The sequence below is a fragment of the Nansenia antarctica genome, assembly GCF_963989245.1.
Source record: "Nansenia antarctica genome assembly, chromosome: 6".
Classification (NCBI taxonomy): domain Eukaryota; kingdom Metazoa; phylum Chordata; class Actinopteri; order Argentiniformes; family Microstomatidae; genus Nansenia; species Nansenia antarctica.
Genome location: NC_137676.1, coordinates 69,182,781 through 69,203,241, shown reverse-complemented (window position 1 = coordinate 69,203,241; position 20,461 = coordinate 69,182,781). Strand labels below are relative to the sequence as shown.

At 45.7% G+C, this 20,461-nt stretch overlaps 1 protein-coding gene across 1 annotated transcript in view; it reads left to right on the top strand.

The window, feature by feature from the left end:
• The window catches only part of LOC308160887 (ankyrin-2-like), a gene marked incomplete at both ends in the record, with an annotated part of 89,106 nt that overhangs the window by 48,191 nt on the left and 20,454 nt on the right, over nucleotides 1–20,461 (top strand). Inside the window, 8 exons of the mRNA XM_080534820.1 lie at nucleotides 96–2,784; nucleotides 3,322–3,582; nucleotides 4,180–4,893; nucleotides 5,855–5,932; nucleotides 6,552–6,683; nucleotides 7,433–7,573; nucleotides 9,828–10,035; nucleotides 10,847–11,774. Of these exons, the coding sequence (XP_080390946.1) occupies nucleotides 96–2,784; nucleotides 3,322–3,582; nucleotides 4,180–4,893; nucleotides 5,855–5,932; nucleotides 6,552–6,683; nucleotides 7,433–7,573; nucleotides 9,828–10,035; nucleotides 10,847–11,774 (5,151 nt within the window). The remainder of the gene's footprint in view (nucleotides 1–95; nucleotides 2,785–3,321; nucleotides 3,583–4,179; nucleotides 4,894–5,854; nucleotides 5,933–6,551; nucleotides 6,684–7,432; nucleotides 7,574–9,827; nucleotides 10,036–10,846; nucleotides 11,775–20,461) is intronic.

Here is a 20,461-nt window from a genome sequence, read left to right as displayed (position 1 = left end):
GCTTGGATACGGAAGAGTCAGGGAACATTCCAGTCATGGTACGGTTAGTCAAACCAGAGTTAGAGACTGATCGTAGGCCCTCTGAAGATATGCAGATCAGCCCAGACCGTAGGCCCTCCGAGGACTTCACTGCAGACATCAAGGCAGAGCTAGAGGACAGTCCTGAATACCAGCTCTTCAGGCAGACATCATCAGACACCAGGCCAACTGCCACGTTCAGTCCGTGTACAAATGATGGTGGATATTTCCTCACTACGGGTGGGAATGAGGTGAAATATACAGATGAAAGCCCTGAGACTCTGAAACACGAAGGGGTGGCGGAATCGCCTGGAACAAGTTTGGGAAGCAGGACTCCTCACTCAAGCGTGGGAGAGAGTGAGAAGCACGAGGGACTGGCAGACACCCCACACATGAGTCCAGAGGCCTTCATCTTCTCCCCACAGGAGGCAGACATGTTCACAGTAAGTAGGGAAACTGAAAAGGCAGATGAGATAAAAGTAGGCGACATTGTGGACGTTGGCGTTCAAGACGATCGAGGAAACTTTCTAGAAACCGACACTGAAGTCATAGAGTTCAAAGAGATGACTCCCACTTCAGTTCAGGAACCGTTCTTAGAGGAAGTCAGGATCGAGAGAAAGGCCTCCTCCAGCCCCACTACGGTGGTAAAGGACATGTCAGGCATGGAATCACTACTCAGTGGAGATTTGGACCGGTACCTACAAGACATGGTACCTGTGCTGCCAGCGGAGGACATTGTCCAGGAGAGATTCGAACAAGTCATTCTTAAACGGAAGAGCAAACCGGAAATCTCAATCTCCTCAGAAGAGGATAACATGTCAACGGTGACTATAGAGACAGAACAACTAGAGAGGGTAGACGTAGGAGGCATAGGGGGTGGATGGGAGGACGATGCCATTGATGGTGAAGAAGGGCTCGGGCAAACTCATTCTACTGAAGTAGAGTCTAAAACTCAGATTACTTTAGTGTCACAGTCTGGAGACTCACGGGAGATTACCTTCGACCTTCAAGGAGATGTAAAGGTCAAAGAGATGACCCCCACTTCAGTTCAGGAACTGTTGTTAGAGGAAGTCAGGATCGAGAGAAAGACCTCCTCTGGCCCCGCTACAGTAGTAAAGGACATGTCAGGCATGGAATCACTACTCAGTGGAGACTTGGCCCAGGTCCTTCAGGACCAGCCTGTTGTGCTGCCAGCGGAGGATATCGTCCAGGAGAGATTCGAACAAGTCATTCTTAAACGGGAGACCAAACCAGAAACCCAAACCTTCTCAATCACCTCAGAAGAGGAAAACATGTCAACAGTGACTATAGAGACAGAACAACTAGAGAGGGTAGAAGTAGGAGGTGTAAGGGGTGGATGGGAGGATAATGCCATCAACAGTGAAGAAGGGCTAGGGCAAAGTCGTTCAACTGATGCAGAGTCTAAAAGTCAGACTACTTTAGTGTCACAGTCTGGAGACTCACGGGAGATTACCTTCGACCTTCAGGGAGATGTAGAGGTCAAAGAGATGACTCCCACTTCAGTTCAGGAACTGTTGTTAGAGGAAGTCAGGATCGAGAGAAAGACCTCCTCTGGCCCCGCTACGGCAGTAAAGGACATGTCAGGCATGGAATCACTACTCAGCGGAGACTTGGACCGGTACCTACAGGACCAGCCTGTTGTGCTGCCAGCGGAGGATATCGTCCAGGAGAGATTCGAACAAGTCATTCTTAAACGGGAGAGCAAACCAGAACCCCAAACCTCCTCAGTAGTAGGAGACATTGGGGGTGGATGGGAGGATGATGCTGTTGACGGTGAAGAAGAAGGGTTTGGGCAAAGTCATCCAACTGATGTAGAGTCTAAAAGTCAGTCTGTCTCAGTGTCACAGTCCGGAGACTCAGAGGAGATGACCTTTGACCTTCAAAGATCAGTGCTCCCTACACAGTGCTCTGAAGACAGCCAGATCCCCATTGGGTCCCTGGAGGACTGGAATGAAACAGCTATGGATATATCACCACCTCCTGAAATTTCAGAGCTCTCATACTCAAACCCAAACACGCAGTACTCAACTGCAACCGATAGAGAAGACAGTCAGAGGGCATCGGAGCCATATGAAAGAGAGCCATCTGAGAGGCGACTGCTGCAGAGCCCTGAGAGTATGAGCCTCCAACTCAGACCTGCCGGCTCTGAGGCTTTCCGTCCTTTTGCCATAGACGACTCTGAGAGACGACCCTCTCACGCAGACTCACTGGAGGCCAGTCCAAACGTGGAGGACGGGTCCTCTCGGAAGTCCCCCGACTCTTTAGAGCCAAGCCCCATGAGGGAGTCTCCCTGCCCTGACTCACTGGAGAGCAGTCCTACAGTACAGAAGCAGGACACAGGCTTGCATGTGACAGAGAAGACAGCTGTGTATGAGGATTACACCTCGCAGCTAAGGGCCTGTCTTGATGTGGAGCACGGAAGAAGCATGGAAGAGGATGATGATGATGACTCCAAACAGATACACCAAATAGAAAGTGAGGAACTCGAACACCCTCTTTCGCCGAAGACCCTGAGAGATGAGAACGAGGGGAGCTTTGACCCGAAAGAGCCCGGCTCTGAGTGCTTTCCCATGCCCTTAAAACCAAGCTCACTCCCCGAGGATGTGGATGACCATGGGGACCAAGTCGAAGAAGATGATGAGATGGCCCAAAGACAGTTCACTCCGGAGGAGGAGATGTTCAAAATGGCCGCCAAGATCAAAACCTTTGAGGAGATGGACCAGGACGCCAAAATGAAGAGAGATGGCAAGCTCTTAGATGCCTGCATTTTATCAGAAGCTGGAGATTACGAAGAATCACAATCAAGGGTAGACAGTAGGACAATTAACAGCGAGTCAGAGCTACTTGAGGCCAAAATGGAGCCATATTCGGTGGAGTCTATTGAACCCGTCTCTGAAATACACTTATCTCAGGATGAGTTAGTGGGAGGGGATAGTTCCGTCCACAGTGCATCTGAATTACCTCACATAGTCCCAGGTCCACCAGACAGCAGTCAGACCGCTGAGCACTTTAGCCATCAATCACTTAGCAACGAACAATATGCCGAAGAAAATGTCAGGGAAGTTGAGGAAGTTAAGGTAACTGATGGAGAAGTGGAAAGCCTAACAGAAGAGTCAGAGGATAATGAAGTGAAGATTACAATTGGGAAGGAACTGTCCTCTGCAACCACTGACAGCCTCAGTGACAGCGGTGTGACAGAATGTAGAGATCCAAAGAGTCACGCACAGCCAGAGGAACAATGTTCTCCCAAAGAACCTCACACTCCTCTTCTTGACATGGAAGAAGCCGAGGGGGCCCTCAAACCAGAGGAAGGTTGTGTTGTTGAACATAGTGCCTCAACGGAAGCAGATAGTCTGGAATTGCAGCCCGAAGATGAGACTGTTCATGGAGAGTTGGTGCCTTGGAGCATCATGCCTGATGATGATAGGAATGATGATGATGATGATGATGATGATGCAGCCTTTGATGCCAGGGTTGCAGCGGAGGAGCAGAGGATTCTGGGTCTCACTGCAGACTGCAAGACTCCTGACACCACACCTGGCCGTACACCAACCGAAGAGGGCACCCCTAACCCGTTTCAATTCCAGGAAGGGAAATTCTTTGAAATGACTAGAGGGGGAGCTATTGACATGACCACGAGGAGCTATGAGGAAGAGGGGGGGGGATATGCATTTTTCCACATAGGTGAACATCCAATAGATGAAGTTGTGCCAGATGAAGCTGGAGAAGATTATGCAGATTATTTTAAAACAGAGCAGAGCATTGCTGATGCTGATCTGCCCTGTCAAGAGACAGACCAAACCAAAGATCCATCTGATTCGCCAATCCTGACCACCCCGCTGCCTGAGTTTGATCAAAGTGAAATACCTGTGGCAAAGCCAAGGACCTTTATCAAAACTGAGCCTTCATCCTCGGCTGACAAGGCTGAGAGTGGGCAAATCCTTCCCCTACGTGAAGCTGAGATGGGAAGTTCAACCGAGGTGGAGGTAGGTTCTCCGGAACCTCCTGCAACTCAGAGTGAGATGGGAATCGCCCAAGAGCTTGAGTTAGGATGTCTAGATTCAACTATAGCTGAACTTCAAACGGCCACATCCACAGTCACCCGCTCTGTGTACTCTGAGCAGAGCCTCGAATCCTCAGACTCATCCCCTGAGGATGAAGAGGAAGAGGAGGAGGAGGAGGAGGAGGAGCAATGCTCGGTCATTGAGGTGCCCACTTCTTCTCAGGACACAACGGCACACCTCAGTGTGTCGGCATGGTCTGACATCTCGGCAGACCTTCAGGAATCACCCCCAACCTTAACCAACCTAAATGAATACACTACCGCCAACAAGGAAAGTGGTTTCAAATCGAAGATACCCGTCAAAGCTGGTTGTTCCCTGAGCTCAGTGCCAGGCCTGGGGCCAAAATCAACACAAGATGAATCGCTCGATCAGGAGCGGAGGACTAGATCAGTGACAGATGTTGGTTCTGCCAAGGAAAGCGTGTCTGCTAAAGATATCCGTAGCCATTCTGAGAGCTCCCGTCCTCCCTCTGTCAAATCCAAACCTCTTCCCTCCAGACTCCCAGTCATGGGAAAACGGAACATACAAGACCCTTCCCTCAGATCCTCAGCAGACAACGAGGAGGAAACCAGCAGTGCCGAGAGTCACAAGAGTCCAGATTCAGTCGTCTTCAAATACGACGGCGGCCCGCTGACCTCTCACGCCGCTGAGCCTGAAAGAAAGCCGTTGCCAAGGGAGCGACCGTCTTCTGTAACGGAGGACGTCTTTGAGTCGCGGCCCATCTGGGACAAGACGGTGGAGACTCAGATGCAGAGAATCGCCGGTGACCAAATTCCAGAGCCGCAGCAAGGCGTCTCCCCCGTCCACATGGGTCTGTGTCTAACTTTTCCCTCTTACTCTTGGCAGCAAGACTTGTCTTTTCTTCAAGACATGTCATTAGTCACTTTTCTGTTCTGTATTGTTCTGTTTTGTGATGTTTTGTGTTGTCTTGATGTCTTGGTGTCCTGTTCTGTTTTGCATCGTGTTGTGATGTGGTGTTTTGTCCTATGTTGTATTGTTCTTTTTCCATATACATGTCTATATGTACATGAAATCTCAAGATTGACTGGCCTAGTTGTGTAACTCTTGAATGCCCATGGTGATCTGTAGACCCCTGATATGAAATACATACATTACTAATATACAGTAGCTTTACTAATACAGCTTTACTAAAGTCACTACACTCAGTTGTCTTAATTGCCATATTTTTCCCATCGCTTCAGCACTGAATAACCAAAACAATACATTCATTGTGACCAAATAGAAAAGCTAATCTCATAACAGTATGGATTGCAAAAATCACCTCAGCTCCATGATCCATCTCAACATCACCAAGCCACCATTTAATTTACAGCCAATAACATAGAGGCCACAGTTACATTGACTGGTAACACTTTACATGAAGGTGCCCCTTTATAATGGGTTCAAAACATTTTTATAACTAGTTTATAAATGATTGATGAATCCATTATACCCCATAACAAACAGTGTACTCATTAGTTACTGTACATTGTTTGATAGCTGCTTGGTGCTTGCCAAACAGTAAGCTCACACTTTGGCAATCAAACAATTAAGACAAATTGGTTAGAGTTAAAGTTATATCAGTTTCCTAATGGTTTATAAAGTAGTTATAAACTTCTTAACTTTTGAACCCCATTGTATAGAATTCACAAAAAATGAAAGGTGTTACATTGATCTGTTCAAAGATGTTGTAATGGTGTCCTGTGAACTATGACGACGTGTGTAACATTGGGCTGTGGCGGTGTTTATAGTGGATTGGCAGGACGATGCTGACAGGAAAGAGGAGATGTTGACGATCATTGCCGATCTGCTTGGGTTCAGTTGGACAGGTACGTTCTTAAGGGAAATGCTAAGTGGGATGCTTGGGGCGGCCCGAATCTTCCCATTGAAGTTGAGATGTCTCTGCTTCACCCTCTCAGTAATGCAAGATGTGATTGGGCATTGAAATGTGATGGTTTGTTCATGTTGGGAATACTCCATTCGGGCAGTTGATAACTGTGATTGGCAAGTATATGGAAGGTGGGAGTATATAATATACTGTATATGTGTATGTAATATACTGTATGTATATCAAACGAACCCTGATTAATTGATCATAATATCCACTGATTGTGTCAGTGTCTCTGACACACTACTCTTTTAGGGCTTATAAGACAACCATTTTAAAAATATTTGAGTATTCGCAGTCAGTACATTAACACTAGAACAGCCATGGTGGGGTCACGGTGAAAACAAATATGTACCGTATATCTTTGCACTCGTAAAAAAACATCAGGACCCTCCTTTCATGACTTTTCCTAGATATGTGCGTTCTACCACCCAGTATCCTTACATTTTCAAAATCACATCAGGAAAAGCTAGGAGAAGCTAGACCCATGAGGCGGTTCTAAGAGTAGGTAAAACACGCACAGCTGTCCTCGTGTTCACCCCCGTCTCCCCTGTGATCAGAGCTCGCCCGGGAGCTGGAGTTTAACGAGGACGAGATCCAGCTGGTCCGGGCGGAGAACCCCAACTCCCTCCAGGAGCAGAGCCACGCCCTGCTACAGCGCTGGACGGAGCGGGAGGCCAAACACGCAACAGGTGACGTGTACTCATTATTCTCAAGTTTCTTTATTGCATTATTCTTTTTGCAGTTTGTGAAACTGAAATACAAGAATATTTACAATCACATCAACATCAATGAAATATAACATAAACATATGAAACACAATTTTGGATAAAAACTGTGATAATAACTTAGTGAATCTGGAGTATTTATCAACACAGTCTATGGTGGTGATGGGTAAGGCTAAAACGTTCATCCTACGTTATTTGGCATTCAGGAGACCTGTAAAGAATGGGATGGGTGATGTTTTATAGCTTGCTGTTCTTGTTTTGGGCATCTCGAGGTACTGTTTCTGGATGCAAAAGGATACCACAGGTCAGGGTTAGTTGTATGGAAGGTAGTATGGAAACATCACCAGGGACACATTCTCTGCTCTGTGGCCCACACATGCCTTTAAGTCATTTAGTGCTGAGGGTGAATAAAGTCTGAGGGTGATACCGTTGTCCCACATCGCTAGTCAACTAACACAGCTTGTGTTTGTGAGCCTGCTAACAATGTAAAGTAGTGTTATAGTTAACTAGGTAGCAGTGGGGATTACTCACCGAATCCATTACATTGCAGTATCTTGGCTTGACTAGCGAGTGTGTGTTGTGATTCATATTTCCGTAGCTCCGTGTTTCAAAAGAAATATCAGAACATTTTGATTGGTTGCCGACATGCAGACCAAATGATCAGACTGTGTCACATATACAACCTATTTGATTTACACTATATCCTTCCACAGAGGACAGTTTGATAAAGAGGCTGACCAAGATAAACCGCATGGACATTGTTCACCTCATTGAGACGCAGATGAACAAGACCGTCCAGGAGCAGACCTCCAGAACGTACGCAGAGATAGAAAAGACTCTGGATCACAGTGAAGGTATGCAACATCCATCGCTGTATATTGATTGAGAATGTTTATTTTGGTCCCCTATACAATTCATAATACAGATATAACAAATAAAACATTTTTTTAAAAAATGTACACAGTCACAATGCTGTGACCAGGACCAAAAAGGTGTATTATTGCGCCTACCCTTGTTACATGTATGGTTGTTGTTTTTTTCCCCATGAGTGCATAATCAAAACACTGAAACCTTTATAAACAAAAATTCACTTACGCATCTTAACAGAAAACTCCAAAGTACCAAACAAAAAACTATATTAATGCGCCTTTAGATTAGTGGTTTTCCCCTTATGAGTGCATAATCAAGACATAGAAACATTTATAAACAAAATGTTACTTACACATGTTAACAAAAAGTTCAAAAATACCAAACAAAAACTAGATTTATACCTCTGTTTTATACTTGTTAATCATCTTGTTTTTTTGTAATTTTTAAAATCCTTTTAGTGTACTACACATTTTCATTTCCTTTTCAAAAGTATTCCATAAGTTAACTCCTTTAACTGTTATACATCTTTGTTTTGCATTTGTTCTAATCTCTGTTTTCATAAACATACATATTCCTCTGAGTTCGTAATTACTCTGTCTAACTTGAAACAGTCTCTGGATACAGTCTGGAAGCATCTTATTTTTTACTTCATACATTACTTTTGCCATTTTTAAGTATAACAACGATAGGAGGCAAAACAGACTTTTTCAATGCAAAGGTCCGTGTCACTCAATACTAATATGATATATTATTATCTCTATAATGTTCATTGATGAAGACGGTTGCTTGAAAGTCTACTGTTGGTATTGTTGGTGCTGTAGCCTGTATAGCATTGTCCACTAATCAGTGGCGGCTGGTGCTCAAAATTTTGGGTGGGGCACAGCAGTGTTTCCTCCAGGATTTTTCACATTAGTGGTGGGGGGGTCCTCTTTCGCGCGCGCAGCGCATAAAACTCGCACTGCCGCTCAAAACAAAGAAGTAATTTCACTTTACCCACGCAATACCCACTTAAACATGTGTGAGGATACGTAACGGCGTTTTGTGACAGAACTTTCACTTTCATTCATGAAATTCACCCCGTCTGTGTTACGATTATAGGCACTTAGCCCTCAATTACGCCAGGGAGACTGTCCCTGTAGGCTAATCTCTAATTGTCCGTCGTTTTAGATAAAGCATCTGCTAAATTGTAAAATGTAGCCTAATTTAAACCAAAAAATATAAAAACAGCTTGAAGCCTTAAAACACTCTCACGTGGGCTCTCTGAAGCTTAAACATAATCTCTTTATAAATGCCTAAAACTAATGAATTAACAACAGAAATATGATTAGGCGCATAGATTATTAATGCAACAATAATGCCCGCCACACTATCAGCTTCTCTTGGGCATCGTGTCTAGTTGCGTAAATATGTGTAGAAGATGAACAGTAAACTCTAATTTATGTGAACAGCCTGTTGTCTGTATCTTACCTTGTGCGAATGAATCTGCTCTTTACCGACGGAAAACGGGAAAGCGCTATACAGTCCAATCGATCCACAGGAGAAAATCCGAGCCATCTGACGTGAAAGGATTTATGGGTTTAGACGAAATTGCTTTCCCCACTGTGAGATTAAATACCGTTGGATACCGTGATCTGTGTTTGGGTGTATCACCGGCTGTGTTTGTGTGTATCACCGGCCCGACTCGCTACAGAGCAGCGCCACCGGAAGTAGGAAGTGGAAGACAAATTAAAGCTGGCAAACCCCACACACCACATCTTATGCTGGATATTCAGGACGCACATTTTTGTGCCCCGGCCAAGAAATAGACAGCCAATTGGAGCGCTGCTACAGCTCACGTGTAAGCCAAAAGTATTTGAAGTGCCATAGACATGCATTGACCGGCGCCCCGCGTCCTCCCCCTATGTATTTTAACAGTGAATTTTACACACACACAGATAAAAATGTTTATTGTATTGGAGGATTTTTAATGAATGCTGATAGGCGCCGACAGAATATCAGCCGCATTTTGTGAATAAACAATGTTTATTTAAAAAAAAAACTTTTACAAATCGCAACTAGGAAGTGAAGGTGGGGGCGGCGCCCCAGCGCCCTCTATCGGCCAGCCGCCACTGCCACTAATGTGTGTGTGCGTGTGTGTGTGTGTGTGTGTGTGTGGGTCTGTCTGTCTGTCTGTCTGTCTGTCTGTCTGTGCATGCGTGTGCGTGCGTGTGTGCGTGCGTGTGTGTTTCTCTCTGTCAGTGTCGGTAGCCCTCTCCTTAGTGCAGGAGGACGTTGACAGCCCCAGACTGGTGAGGGTGGAGTCTTCCCAGAGACCGCCCCCTGCTGTCTCAGAAGAGGACCTATCAGTGGCCTCCCTCCTGGACATTCCATCCTGGGCGGAGCCTGTGGGACACACCCCTTCAGAGAGCATGCACGGTGACCTGTTGGAGGAGCTGGAGATCCCACTGTATGTCAATCATTCAGTGGACCAATCAGTGCTGATCATTAGAGTCTTGTGCTTATGTATAGATTTGATGTAGAGAAGAGTACAATGAAGACAGCTGTAAGACAGCTTGAAAAGCAAAATCATTTTTATTCCTGTCAGTTTATTCATGCCTTGTATGCTTTTATAGACCAATGAAAGCCCAGTTTACTCTTTGGTCACACTTTGCATTAAGTTGCCCTCATATCTGTGTGGTAACTATTCTAGAAACAACATTGTATAACATTAACACTAGAACAGCCTTGGGTGGGGTCATTTGACTATGTGAGTAAAACAAAATGTGTATCTTATTTCAGTCTATCAAATTTCAAGATCCTCCTTTCATGACTTTTCCTAGATATGTGTGTTCTTCCACCCAGTATCCTTACATTTTCAAAATCACATCAGGATAAGCTAGTATAAAGCTATTTTGCAGTTCTTCTGCGTAGGAGGCCGGCAGGCTAATTTACAAGATGTGATGTTTGTGTGTAAGTAGCAGCGTTCCATTGTCTATGGTCATTTGACCCCTGAGGCGGCTCTTATAGTAGATGTTGGCTGTTCTAGTGTTAATTACTAACTTTTAGTCATTCATGTGCTCTTAGTTGCATAGTAATACATTTAAGCGGTTGTATTATATACATAATATGTGGTATAACTCAGACTGTTTCTTTTCCCACTTGTGTAATAACACAAACTGCTTGAACGTGATATATGATGACATTTCCAAATGCCTCTTTACCGAAATGTTGTTACAACACAGTTATAACGCTTAGTTATAAACCTTTCTGTGTTCCAGAGAACTGAACCCCAACCTGTGGACGCCGGAGGACACGGCGGCGGCACCGGAGCCCACGAACGACGAGAACAACGAGGAGCAAGTAAGTCCCCCTCTTTGCCCGAGAGAAGCGGCACTGTGGAGGCTAGCGTCCCAGGTGTATGACCCCCAGTACAGAGGGAGAGACGACCGCCAGAGTTACAGCATTGGTGAGGTTCAGCCAGCAGGGGGCGCCACTGATGCTCACACCTGCCTCCAAGGCGGCAGCCTACTTTCACCGGTGCAGCAGGGTGAAGGAGAACGACGGTTGTCCTCCCCCGATCAGGATGTCAGGATGACATTGTCCCCCATATCCATCAGGGACTTTGGCCCCAGCCTGTCAGAGTCGGCTCAAGCCGAGACAGACTTCAGCGAGCTTTGGGTCGGGTTTAGGGAAGCACCTCAGGACAGGGCCTACGTCTCCACCACCACCACCGCCGCGGCCTCCTCTATCAGTCTGACCCCCAAATCCAAGCCCAGGCCGACCAGAGAAGCCCCAGACTCCAGCAGTTTAGCCCAGGGGGGCCGTAGCCGCCAAGCGAGCTTACCACCTGAGCAGCGCCCTGCCACGTTGGCCACCGCTGAAGAAGACCGTGTGGTCGATCGGAGAGGGCAGCTCTCTCAGCAGCACATAGTTGAGATAACCCCTCAGTTCCACAGGGTCATGTACGCCGGGTATGACGAGGTCTTGCAGGAGGTCTTGTCCAGTAAGGAGGTAGGCCTCAAGTCCCCCAGGTGTGACGACCAGCAGGGAAAAACCCAAGAGGGCAGGGGGGTGTGTGGAGTGTTCGGAGACGACTCGATGAGCTTGGAGGCTCGGCTTCCCTTCATTGACGAGAGTGGAGAGGTGGCAAATGAGTGTGACGTCCCTGCCGCCAAGCCTAGCGAAGCCACGGCTAGATACAGCGTAGTAGGAGGTAGACCCTATCAAACCGCTTTTCAACAGGGCGTTTTGCCACAAAGTCTGACCACCAGTGTGTCTGCTCAGATGGCATGCGACTCATCTCATAGACACCCTAGTCGCTACCCAGTCTACCCAGACGCCGATTATGTTATTGTGAGGGCCAAAACGTCCTATATCCCTGAGCCTAAGGCTTTCACCTCTAATCTTTTCGTGCCACTTCCCCAACACATACTACAGTCACCCGGCCAAGATACGCAGGACACGGCACAATGTTCGGCTTTCGCAGACTACCGCCCTTTGACCCCTGAATCTTTAGAGTCAGAAAAGGATTATGACAGCTTGTCACCTGTAAGGGATTTCTCACCCGTAGAATCAGGGTTTGTGTCTGTAGCTAGACTATCATCCCCTGAATCAGTCATCTCCGTTAGCGATTACAGGGCAATGTCGTCCGATTCACCTCAACGACAGCGGAGAGGGTTAGCTCGAGACTCTGCCCTGCCGTTCGATGATAGCAGACCTCTCTCTCCCAGATCAGATGGGTCCGGGTCACCACCAGAGATTACAACCTACATCATAGAGTACATGGAACCTCCACCGTGTGTACCTGTATCTGAACTGTACAAGTATGAGAAACCTTTATTTGGTGTAAACGATTCGGACTGGATTGGTTCGAGTCCCCTCTGCTCCCCTTACCCATCAGTGTTTTCTGATGACTACCGCTCTGATTCTCCAGAATCGTACAGGTCTGTGAGTGAACACAGGTCACTATCGCCTGATTCTCCAGTACCAGAGTATTGTCCACCATTTCCTGAGTGTGCAGTGATGATGGGAGAGTGTAGATCCGTGTCGCCCGTGACATCAGAGATAGACTATGCAGACGTTTGGTCTGTCGACAATCTGTTTGCTGAGAGTAGAGCATCCTCGCCAGAGTCAGTTACATCAGTAAATGAATACAGCCATCTCTCTCCTGACTCACCTGTTCCTCAGTATGAACCGTCAATACCTGAATATTCACTATATTTGTCTACGTATAGATCCTCGTCACCTGAATCGACAGCTTCGGATTTAGAGTACTCAGGTGTATGTCCTGAGGAATTGTTTAATGACTTCAGAACAGATTCACCTGAATCAGTATCATCAGAATCTGAATATAGAGATGCAACTCAAAGACACCCATCTATGTCATTCTCAGCAGAATCTGTCAGCTCAGAGTCACATAGCGAGGATGATTGGGAGTTTGTCGAATTGTCTTCCCTTCCTGAGTATAGACCACTCTCCCCTGAATCACTCAGTTCAAACAGTGATGGAAACCTTGTATATCTTGACCACTTGTTTACTGACACGAGGCCATCTTCTCCTGAATCTGTTACCTCATTGGATGAGTATAGACCCCTGTCTCCTGATTCACCTGTTCCTCAATTCGCACCTACCTTTTGTGATTATCATTTGTTATTCACGGAAGACAGGTCTTCGTCACCAGACTCAGTCGCTTCAGACTTTGATTACACTAGTTTATACCGTGAGGAATTGTTCGCTGAGAACAGACCTGATTCCCCTGCGTCTTTCATATCAGAAAGTGATTTTGGAGAGTCAGTTGACAGAGACGTAATGAAATACAGACTGTTGACGCCAGAATCAGTTACTTCAGATTATGATTTTTCATTCCTTGAGCTTGTGTTTCCAGATTTAAGAGCAGTCTCCCCAGGGTCTGTTGCATCATTTGATGAGTATGGACCCCTCTCTCCCGATTCTCCAGTTCCCCAGTTCACATCTACCTATTGTGATTATTATTTGTTTTACAATGGAAGTAGACAGTCATCACCGGATTCGGTTATTTCAGACCTTCAGTACTCTGGTTTATATCTCGGGGAGTTGTCTGCAGGGAATAGAGCAGACTCCCCCGAATCGTACATACCAGAGAGTGAGTATAGAGAAGAAACAGACATGGATTCATGGAAACACAGACCGTTGTCTACTGACTTTCTTCTTTCTGATAGTAAATCCACTCTGCTGAACCTTGGTCGTTGGTTTTCGGAGACCAGACCGTCCTCCCCTGAATCGTATATGTCACTGGATGAGTATAGACCTCTTTCTCCAGACTCGCCAATTCCACAGTATGGGCCCAAGATAACAGATTTGAATGTGCAATTTGTTGGAAGTAGATCTTCTTCACCTCTGTCTACAGCTTCTGATATTGAATTGTCTGGATTCTACCTTGAGGAATTGTTCAGTGAGCAGAGGCCAGATTCACCCGAGTCACTTGTATCAGGAAGTGATCATACACTGCTAGTTGAATTGAAATACCGACCCTTATCACCAGAATCAGTAACTTGCCAGGAGGATTTTTCATTCTTAGAGTATAGACTGGTTTACAAGGCAGTTCCCTCCAAGTTAATGGCCCATACCTATGACCCAGCATATAAAGGTGAAGCCTACTGGAGTAAGACAGGTGTTCTTGAAGTGTTTGATCAACCTCAGCAATCTAGTGAAGATATAAGGTCCACCGGTGTTAAAGAACCAATCATTAGTTTGTCTGTAAATTATGAAACCAAAGATGATGTGGCTATGATACAACTTGATGTGTTGCTAACACAGCCTGATGTCCCTGAGCAGAGAATCACAGACCCTCAAGATGAACTTCATGTGCAAATATCACATCCGGGAGATACAGAAATCAAAGCACCTTCCCCTGTCTTGTCTGAATGGAAGTTTGTCCAATTGTCTTCTCCTGAGAATAGATCACTATCCCCTGAATCACTTAGTTCAAACAGTGATGGAAACCTTTTATATCTTGACCACTTGTTTACCGACACGAGGCCGTCGTCTCCTGATTCTGTTACATCGATGGATGAGTATAGACCCCTGTCTCCAGACTCACCGGTTCCCCAGTTCAGAACTCAATGTTGTGATTATTATTTGTCATTTACAGGAAGTAGGTCGTCATCACCCGAGTCAGTGGCTTCAGAAATTGAATTCTCAGAATTTTGTCTTGAGGAATTATTTGTTGACACCAGACCAGATTCACCTGCTAGTCTCCTATCTGATATTGAATATGGAGAGTCAGTTGCACACGTTTTTACAACAAACAGGCCTCTCTCACCAGAATCAATAGGTTCAGATGACAACATCTCATTCCTTGAACACTTCTTTTCAGTTTCAAGACCATTCTCTCCTGAGTCTGTTACCTCTTTAGATGAGAATAGGCCCCTCCCCCCTGACTCACCTGTTCCCCAGTTCAGAACTCAATGTTGTGATTATTATCTGTTATTCACTGAAGACAGGTCTTCATCACCTCAATCAGTCACTTCAGACATTGAATTCTATGAATATTGCCTTGAGGACTTATTTGTTGAGGACAGAGCAGATTCTCCCCAATCATTTAAATCAGAAGGTGAAGATGAGCAGCCTGTTGATGAACTAACCACATTCAGACCTCGATCACCAGAGTCCTTAACATCGGAGAATGACGACACCCTTCCATTCCTTGACTACTGGTTCTCTGAGTTAAGAGCATCTTCCCCTGAGTCTATGACATCACTAGATGAGTACAGAGGCCTCTCTCCTGACTCGCCAGTTCCCCACTATGGACCTGCTCTGCCTTGTTGTGATTGGTCAACAGCAGAGAGATGTTCATCACCTGACTCAGTGATGTCAGACACGGGCATGGAGGAGTTTGGTCTGCAGGACCTGTTCAGGGAGACCAGACCCTGTTCACCTGATTCCATCTGGTCAGAGGACGATGATGCTGCAGGTCGTTCAGAATACACTCCCACTGTTACTCGGCCAAAGTCACCAGGAGTGACGTCTTCTGGTGTCGTTGAAAGCATGTTACTATCTGAGAGGAATGAACCTGCATCCCAGGCTGTGTTGGAAGTACTAGAAGGGAGGTCATTGGCTCCAGAGTATAGACTGGTTTACAAGGCAGTTCCCTCCAAGTTAATGGCCCATACCTATGACCCAGCATATAAAGGTGAAGCCTACTGGAGTAAGACAGGTGTTCTTGAAGTGTTTGATCAACCTCAGCAATCTAGTGAAGATATCAGGTCCACCGGTGTTAAAGAACCGATCATTAGTTTGTCTGTAAATTATGAAACCAAAGATGATGTGGCTATGATACAACTTGATGTGTTGCTAACACAGCCTGATGTCCCTGAGCAGAGAATCACAGACCCTCAAGATGAACTTCATGTGCAAATATCACACCCGGTAGATACAGAAATCAAAGCACCTTCCCCTGCCTTGGCTGAATGGAAGTTTGTCCAATTGTCTTCTCCTGAGAATAGATCCCTATCCCCTGAATCACTTAGTTCAAACAGTGATGGAACCCTTTTATATCTTGACCACTTGTTTAGCGACACGAGGCCGTCGTCTCCTGAATCTGTTACATCGATGGATGAGTATAGACCCCTGTCTCCAGACTCACCGGTTCCCCAGTTCAGAACTCAATGTTGTGATTATTATTTGTCATTTACAGGAATTAGTTCGTCATCACCCGAGTCAGTGGCTTCAGAAATTGAATTCTCTGAATTTTGTCTTGAGGAATTATCTACTGACACCAGACCAGATTCACCTGATAGTCTCCTATCTGATATTGAATATGGAGAGTCAGTTGAAAAAGTGTTAGCAACAAACAGGCCCCTCTCACCAGAATCAATAGGTTCAGATGACAACATCTCATTCCTTGAACACTTTTTTTCAGTTTCAAGACCTTTCTCTCCTGAGTCTGTTACCTCTTTAGATGAGAATAGGCCCCTCTCTCCAGACTCACCTGTTCCCCAGTTCAGAACTCAATGTTGTGATTATTATCTGTTATTTACTGAAGACAGGTCTTCATCACCTCAATCAGTAACTTCAGACATTGAATTCTATGAATATTGCCTTGAGGACTTATTTGTTGAGGACAGAGCAGATTCTCCCCAATCATTTAAATCAGAAGGTGAAGATGAGCAGACTGTTGATGAACTAACCACATTCAGACCTCCATCACCAGAGTCCTTAACATCAGAGAATGACGACACCCTTCCATTCCTTGACTACTGGTTCTCTGAGTTAAGAGCATCTTCCCCTGAGTCTATGACATCACTAGATGAGTACAGAGCCCTCTCTCCTGACTCACCAGTTCCCCACTATGGACCTGCTGTGCCTTGTTGTGCCTGGTCAACAGCAGGGAGACGTTCATCACCTGACTCAGTGATGTCAGACACAGGCATGGAGGAGTTTGGTCTGCAGGACCTGTTCACGGAGACCAGACCCTGGTCACCTGATTCCATCTGGTCAGAGGATGATGCTGCTGCAGGTCTTTCAGAATACACTCCCACTGTTACTCGGCCAAAGTCACCAGGAGTGACGTCTTCTGGTGTCGTTGAAAGCATGTTACTATCTGAGAGGAATGAACCTGCATCACAGGCTGTGTTGGAAGTACTAGAAGGGAGGTCATTGGCTCCAGAGTATAGACTGGTTTACAAGGCAGTTCCCTCCAAGTTAATGGCCCATACCTATGACCCAGCATATAAAGGTGAAGCCTACTGGAGTAAGACAGGTGTTTTTGAAGTGTTTGATCAACCTCAGCAATCTAGTGAAGATATCAGGTCCACCGGTGTTAAAGAACCGATCATTAGTTTGTCTGTAAATTATGAAACCAAAGATGATGTGGCTATGATACAACTTGGTGTGTTGCTAACACAGCCTGATGTCCCTGAGCAGAGAATCACAGATCCTCGAGATGAACTTCATGTGCAAATATCACATCCGGTAGATACAGAAATCAAAGCACCTTCCCCTGTCTTGGCTGAATGGAAGTTTGTCCAATTGTCTTCTCCTGAGAATAGATCACTATCCCCTGAATCACTTAGTTCAAACAGTGATGGAAACCTTTTATATCTTGACCACTTGTTTACCGACACGAGGCCGTCGTCTCCTGAATCTGTCACATGTTTGGATGAGTATAGACCCCTGTCTCCAGACTCACCGGTTCCCCCGTTCAGAACTCAATGTTGTGATTATTATTTGTCATTTACAGGAAGTAGGTCGTCATCACCCGAGTCAGTGGCTTCAGAAATTGAATTCTCTGAATTTTGTCTTGAGGAATTATCTACTGACACCAGACCAGATTCACCTGATAGTCTCATATCTGATATTGAATATGGAGAGTCAGTTGAACAAGTTTTAACAACATACAGGCCCCTCTCACCAGAATCAATAGGTTCAGATGACAACATCTCATTCCTTGAACACTTCTTTTCAGTTTCAAGACCTTTCTCTCCTGAGTCTGTTACCTCTTTAGATGAGAATAGGCCCCTCTCCCCCGACTCACCTGTTCCCCAGGTCAGAACTCAATGTTGTGATTATTATCTGTTATTCACTGAAGACAGGTCTTCATCACCTCAATCAGTAACTTCAGACATTGAATTCTATGAATATTGCCTTGAGGACGTATTTGTTGAGGACAGGGCAGATTCTCCTGAATCATTTAAATCAGAAGGTGAAGATGAGCCGACTGTTGATGAACTAACCACATTCAGACCTCTGTCACCAGAGTCCTTAACATCGGAGAATGACGACACCCTTCCATTCCTTGACTACTGGTTCTCTGAGTTAAGAGCATCTTCCCCTGAGTCTATGACATCACTAGCATCTTCCCCTGAGTCTATGACATCACTAGATGAGTATAGAGCATCTTCCCCTGAGTCTATGACATCACTAGATGAGTACAGAGCCCTCTCTCCTGACTCGCCAGTTCCCCACTATGGACCTGCTCTGCCTTGTTGTGCCTGGTCAACAGCAGAGAGACGTCCATCACCTGACTCAGTGATGTCAGACACAGGCATGGAGGAGTTTGGTCTGCAGGACCTGTTCAGGGAGACCAGAGCCTGTTCACCTGATTCCATCTGGTCAGAGGATGATGATGCTGCAGGTCGTTCAGAATACACTCCCACTGTTACTCGGCCAAAGTCACCAGGAGTGACGTCTTCTGATGTCGTTGAAACCATGTTAATATCTGAGAGGAATGAACCTGCATCCCAGGCTGTGTTGGAAGTACTAGAAGGGAGGTCATTGGCTCCAGAGTATAGACTGGTTTACAAGGCAGTTCCCTCCAAGTTAATGGCCCATATCTATGACCCAGCATATAAAGGTGAAGCCTACTGGAGTAAGACAGGTGTTCTTGAAGTGTTTGATCAATCTAGTGAAGATATAAGGTCCACCGGTGTTAAAGAACCAATCATTAGTTTGTCTGTAAATTATGAAACCAAAGATGATGTGGCTATGATACAACTTGATGTGTTGCTAACACAGCCTGATGTCCCTGAGCAGAGAATCACAGACCCTCGAGATAAACTTCATGTGCAAATATCACATCCGGTAGATACAGAAATCAAAGCACCTTCCCCTGTCTTGGCTGAATGGAAGTTTGTCCAATTGTCTTCTCCTGAGAATAGATCACTATCCCCTGAATCACTTAGTTCAAACAGTGATGGAACCCTTTTATATCTTGACCACTTGTTTACCGACACGAGGCCGTCGTCTCCTGAATCTGTTACATCGATGGATGAGTATAGACCCCTGTCTCCAGACTCACCGGTTCCCCAGTTCAGAACTCAATGTTGTGATTATTATTTGTCATTGACAGGAAGTAGGTCGTCATCACCCGAGTCAGTGGCTTCAGAAATTGAATTCTCAGAATTTTGTCTTGAGGAATTATTTGTCGACACCAGACCAGATTCACCTGATAGTCTCCTATCTGATATTGAATATGGAGAGTCAGTTGAACAAGTTTTAACAACAAACAGGCCCGTCTCACCAGAATCAATAGGTTCAGATGACAACATCTCGTTCCTTGAACACTTTTTTTCAGATTCAAGACCATTCTCTCCTGAGTCTGTTACCTCTTTAGATGAGAATAGGCCCCTCCCCCCCGACTCACCTGTTCCCCAGTTCAGAACTCAATGTTGTGATTATTATCTGTTATTTACTGAAGACAGGTCTTCATCACCTCAATCAGTAACTTCAGACATTGAATTCTATGAATATTGCCTTGAGGACTTGTTTGTTGACGACAGAGCAGATTCTCCTGAATCATTTAAATCAGAAGGTGAAGATGAGCAGACTGTTGATGAACTAACCACATCCAGACCTCGATCACCAGAGTCCTTAACATCGGAGAATGACGACACCCTTCCATTCCTTGACTACTGGTTCTCTGAGTTAAGAGCATCTTCCCCTGAGTCTCAGACATCACTAGATGAGTATAGAGCCCTCTCTCCTGAGTCTATGACATCACTAGATGAGTACAGAGGCCTCTCTCCTGACTCGCCAGTTCCCCACTATGGACCTGCTCTGCCTTGTTGTGCCTGGTCAACAGCAGAGAGATGTTCATCACCTGACTCAGTGATGTCACACACAGGCATGGAGGAGTTTGGTCTGCAGGACCTGTTCAGGGAGACCGGACCCTGTTCACCTGATTCCATCTGGTCAGAGGACGATGCTGCAGGTCTTTCAGAATACACTCCCACTGTTACTCGGCCAAAGTCACCAGGAGCGACGTCTTCTGATGTTGTTGAAAGCATGTTACTATCTGAGAGGAATGAACCTGCATCCCAGGCTGTGTTGGAAGTACTAGAAGGGAGGTCATTGGCTCCAGAGTATAGACTGGTTTACAAGGCAGTTCCCTCCAAGTTAATGGCCCATACCTATGA